This window comes from Formica exsecta, unplaced genomic scaffold, assembly GCF_003651465.1.
Source record: "Formica exsecta isolate Colony F162 unplaced genomic scaffold, ASM365146v1 scaffold444, whole genome shotgun sequence".
NCBI classification, from domain to species: Eukaryota; Metazoa; Arthropoda; class Insecta; order Hymenoptera; family Formicidae; genus Formica; species Formica exsecta.
The window spans coordinates 506,695-512,274 of NW_021851677.1; the positions used below are offsets into that span (position 1 = coordinate 506,695).

The following is a 5,580-nucleotide window of genomic DNA, read 5'->3' on the forward strand; positions in this document are numbered from 1 at the left end:
ATATATATTTATATTCATTACTGTTCTTTCTGTCTTTAGTCAAGCTTACAAGGAAGGTAAGAAGGAACGACCACCATTTTCACAAGATCCAGAACCTGTGATAGAGAAACCAGAGATACCAGAGGATTTGTTATGCAATATTTGCAAAGACCTTCTGACAGATGCAGTGATGATTCCATGTTGTGGAAATTCTTTTTGTGACGAATGTAAATCTTTTATCATAAATTATAGATGATTAACGCACATTTTTTTTACACTTATCTATGTAGGATTATCCTGTTTATAACTGTATTTTTCTCTTGCATAACAGGTATTCGCACATTTCTATTAGAATCTGAAGAACATGAATGCCCTGATTGTAAAGAGAAAGATGTATCACCAGAGACTCTTATTCCAAATCGATTCTTACGTAATGCAGTAATGAATTTTAAGAATGAAACTGGTTATGCCAAGAGACAGACTTATCGGCCTTCTATTCAAAGTGGTGGACAATCTGCAGCACCAACGGATCAACCCAAAGTTGAAGCGCAGCAAACTACGAGTCAAGTATCTTCTCAAGCTCAAGCTATACAATCATCCATCGCTCCTAATGTACCATCGCAAGAATCTGTGGAAACGGAACCCACTAATCTCGAATCTGCCTCGCAACATTTCCCAACTGCCACCTCTGGTTTGCAGCCACAGACATCAACCAGTAAGTGCTTTTTGGTAACTGATGTTAGTGTTCTGATGTATATATAACTAAAAAGAAAACAAAAATATATAGATCCAAGTATATAATATAATAATAGATATTTCTATAATATATCAATGAGGAGTCAAAATATATCTTGTACAAAGATTTATGTTCAATAATTATAATTTGCTATACATAACAAAGTAGAGTCCTAGCGTGAAATTAGTGTGTGACAGCATGTGTCACTTTTTCTAACAGTGATATATATTTAATCATGTTAGGGCTTTAGTAATAGATCTAATATAATGTTAAATACATTAATGTTTAAATATTTTATTATATTAATGTGCACAGAAAATTATTTATTTTGACTTTATTAAAAAAGTCTACTTAATTACATAATTTTAGTAAACGTTTGTTTGTAATATTTTGTGTGATGTATTAATTTATGAGTCAGAGAAATAGGAACCATATTACAATATAACTATATGAAAATTATACATATATATATGAATTTTGATAAACCATAAATATAGGGCATTGATATACACTGTTAGTATTGAAAATTTATAGTTTACATTACGTATAACGTATATTATAGACTTTTAGTACTAGCAGTGTGTATCAAAATACGTCCAATTATCACGATATTAATATTGTCTCATATTTTCTCAATAATCTTATTCTATATTTACAATATATATTTATATATATGTATATATATATACACATATATAATACATACATACATACATATAATATGTAAGAGTTTATTGATTTTAAAGTTTTTCTAATAATATTTTTACATTATTTTATGTTTAAAATATTGCAGCAGTATATTTATATATATTACTAATAAGATCAAACTACAAACACAAAAGGTTTGTATATTTGAAATTTGCACCTACAAATTACGGAGAATTATTGCATTATTATTAATTAAGCTAATTTAATCAGATAACATTATATAAAATGTGAATTTTTTTAATAAAAATATAAAATGGCAATAAGAGCCGGGGTAAGTCAGGCGCAAATAAATTAATGCACAATTAATTGGTCAAAACCATGCGATGAAACGCATTTAAATTTATTAGTTTAAAATTAATTAAAAACGGAAGCGGACGTTTCGGTCCTTTTTTTGGACTTTCATTAGCGCGATACGGAAAAAAATTCAAAATAAATACAATGTAATTACACACAATATCGGTCAGGTATACAATAATAAGTAGAGGTCAAATATTTAAATGTAATCCTCCGCAGGATAATGTCCACCACGATTGGCAGACTACAAAGGTGTGAGGCGGATAACTTCCTAAAGGTTAATCTTAGCGCTCTGGATGTTTGTATACACTGCTCCGTATATATACTTTTATTTAAATATTTTGTTTTCATATTCTAAGCTCTTTCGAAATTACCCACTATACGTGAAAACGTTGTGAGCACCGTTAGTCTCTTGCACTACAGCTCTTTATAATTATCTTAATTTTATTTGTGCGAATTTGATTAATTTTCATATTATGATTATTTTTTATCCGATGATTGATTTCCTTATTGAGTTTTGAGTGAGTGCATGCATAAAAAATGTCATATATACGTAAGTTTTTGCGTTTTTCTTTTGTACTGTTTCTGCCGGGATTTTGTTTCTCCATGTCTCTGACTTTTCAGATTTTTATACATAAACATTTTATTGGTGCTCATGGGGGGATTACGGATGGATATTGGTCTTATTCGCCTCACGTGGCCTCCGTAGTCTGCCGTGGAGGGACATATCCTGCGGAGGATTACATTTAGATATTTGACCACGACTTATTATTGTATACCTGACCGATATTGTGTGTGATTACATTGTATTTATTTTGAATCTTTTTTATATCGCGCTAATAAAAGTCCAAAAAGGGACGTCCGCTTCCGTTTTTAATTAATTTTAAACTAATAAATTTAAATGCGTTTCATCGCATGGTTTTGATCAATTAATTGTGCATTAATTTATTTGCACCTGACTTACGCCGGTTCCTATTGCCATTTTATATTTTTATTATTACTTATTCTCGAAGCCTTTCCTAAATTAATTTTATGAATTTCTTTATTTTTTTATTATAAATTAAAAATAAGAAATAATTTATAAACACAAACATATCTTATTAATTGAGTATTATTTACAAATTTTTATTTCTAAATTAATTAAATAATTTTACTCAAATTCAAATAATGCAAATAAATTGATGTATATTTTAGACTTCTTGACCTACATCATAAAATAAAATGAGAAAAAAGAATATTTCCTTATCCAAAGGCTAATATAAATGTAAACACTAGGACAAAAAGACAATGTATTGATTTCTCATTTCATTGTTCGTATATGAAACTTTATTTAATATTATATGATATTTAATGTCATATATATATTTTACATATAGTCTATATATTTTTCTTCAATGTTGAACTTTCTGCCTTTCCGTACGATATTTCTCGTACATAAACAGAGAAGAGAGAGAGAAAGACAGGCGCCATTATATTGGAGTATGTGACTAATTTAGTTTTGGCATTTTTTATTCACGTGGCGCATAATATTTAGAAACATGGCTTCGTTGCAATGAAATGCATTCGATCGCTGCTTAATTTCGTGCTATAATATATATATATTGTTGACGATATAAGTATTTCGAGTTTGTACTGGCCAGCTGACAATTTTACATAACCTCAAACAGTGTGATACGTCTTTACGTGCCGTAACTCAAAGTGCCATTTGCATCGCAATCTGCTCTTTAGCTGGCTTTAATCGCCGATTTGACTCGCCTAATCGTACGTGATGTGTGCTTCTGACAGCTCTGCCTGAACCCACTTCAGAATCGCATTTGCAAAGTGATTCGGTAACAAAACTAACAGCTGACGAGGAAACTGAGGTACCTCCTCCTCCAGGGACAGAGCCTTTACTTCCGATCCCTGCTATCGTAAGTTCGCCGGAGAGAGAACGCGAGCGAAGTGATCCTCCTAGTCGTGATAAGAAAGAACGGGACAATGAGTATGCCGGGGAGCGTCAATCGAGGGAGCGTCGACGAAGTTTTAGCAGGGATGGACATCGTGAGAGGTAAGCGGTTTCGCGATCAAGTACACTATCGAATTTATATCAGGATGTGACATAGAATAGTTAAATTATCCACATTTATATAATTTAGAAGTGGAGAACGTGGTCGAAGGATTGAGAATTTACGTCCGCTGAATCGCAGCCGAAATCGATCCCTGTCACCTAGACATTCCCAGCACGGCGAATATCCATCATCATCGAGCGCAGTGCTGCCTCATTTAATGAACCCACCTTCTTCTAAGGGTTATCAAGGTCATCTAGCAGATGATGGACATTATCCGCCTGCTATGCATTATGACAGTGGAATACGTAGATCTAACGAGGACCGCGCGGGTACTCCAACGGTAAGCGATCGTTCTCTATATTTGAATGGATAATAATCATAACTTCAACATATGCATTATTTTCATTATCGTATGCTTCTGTGATCTTTAGGTCGACGAACCGCATTTGCATGTCCCCACGTCCGGCAATCAACCACCATTATTGCCGTTTCCACCGGGCGAGGAGCGTATCCCTCCGCCGAATTACAATCAACCACCACCGAATGTACCCCCGCATAATCCCCCACTATTGCCGGATCCATACTTGAATCATCGAATACCGATATATCCGCATCAGCAGAGCTCTCATTATGGACCGCCGAGATACGATAGACCGCCTTACCAGCAGCAGGGATATCGACCGTCGCAGCCACCTCGAAACTACAACGGGCCGCCTAGACCAATGAGAGGACTGCACCACAGTAAGCGCAATTTAATAAATTTATCAGATTATATAAATAAACTTGAGACTTTTACTTTTAGCGTAGAAATACAAAAAACATTTGTTCTAAAACAAAGCAAGTTATTGTACATTTTGTGTATAACTTTTTGCTTTTGTTATTAGAATTGATTCATATCTTGAAGTATTTGCTTAAATGTCATCGCGATCATGACAAGCATCGATAATTATACAAGCATTTATAGTTATACAAGCATTTATAGTTATATATAAAATTATAATTATGAATCTACAATTTATAATCTTTATTGACTGTATATATCTTTTCATAGTACTTTTAAAAGTAAATACAATTTTTAACAATCATATATATTTACTCGTATCTATTAAATAATCTACTTTATTTTTTTGCATAACTTATTGTATTGCATTATTTATTGATATATATTTCATTATGAATATATTTTGTTTCAGTGGGATATAGAAACTTGCAACCACCACCACCAGGTTTAGGTAGAAGCATACACAATGGAAATCCACCTGGGTAAATTAATTTTCCATGTTAATCTTAATCAATGCAAATATATTAAATATTTTCATTGAATCATCATCACGGATATACCTTTATCTTTTTCAGTATTATCGATGATCCATTGGAGGCATTTGAGCGTATGCTCAGAGAGAAGGACGAAAGAGATCGACGTTTAGGAAAGCACAGAAGAAGAAGCAGAACACGATCGAGATCGCGTAGCTACACTCGATCGAGATCGCGCTCTTTCAGTCGGAGATCACCATTTACGTCTCGCATTAGTCGATCTCGCAGTCCGCCATCGAAACGGAGATCATCGAGATCGCCATTGCCGCTCAGACCTCGTAGTCGTACCCCGAAACGTAGATCACGAAGCGGCAGCTTCTCCATTAGCAGGTATTTTTATGGTTTTAAAGAGAGTATGCGATGCTTCTTGTCATTGAATTCATCAAGTTTCGCTTGACATGATTAAACAAATGCTTGACATTTTTCGCTTTACAGATCTAGATCGTATTCTCGCAGTCAATCGCCAAGGCTATCTCCGTCAAGAGACAGAGATAGGGAAAG

General features: G+C 33.7%; 1 protein-coding gene across 3 annotated transcripts in view; it reads left to right on the top strand.

The window, feature by feature from the left end:
* Positions 1 to 5,580, top strand: part of LOC115240738 (zinc finger CCCH domain-containing protein 13-like) — a 17,499-nt gene that overhangs the window by 2,029 nt on the left and 9,890 nt on the right. For 2 of the 3 annotated variants that reach the window (XM_029816083.1, XM_029816084.1), the window contains exons 5-12: positions 40 to 206; positions 311 to 694; positions 3,503 to 3,764; positions 3,853 to 4,105; positions 4,197 to 4,506; positions 4,959 to 5,028; positions 5,122 to 5,409; positions 5,515 to 5,577. In XM_029816083.1, the coding sequence (XP_029671943.1) occupies positions 40 to 206; positions 311 to 694; positions 3,503 to 3,764; positions 3,853 to 4,105; positions 4,197 to 4,506; positions 4,959 to 5,028; positions 5,122 to 5,409; positions 5,515 to 5,577 (1,797 nt within the window). Of the gene's footprint in view, positions 1 to 39; positions 207 to 310; positions 695 to 3,076; positions 3,197 to 3,502; positions 3,765 to 3,852; positions 4,106 to 4,196; positions 4,507 to 4,958; positions 5,029 to 5,121; positions 5,410 to 5,514; positions 5,578 to 5,580 lie in introns of those variants that run through there. The other variant, XM_029816085.1, reaches the window with a different exon arrangement.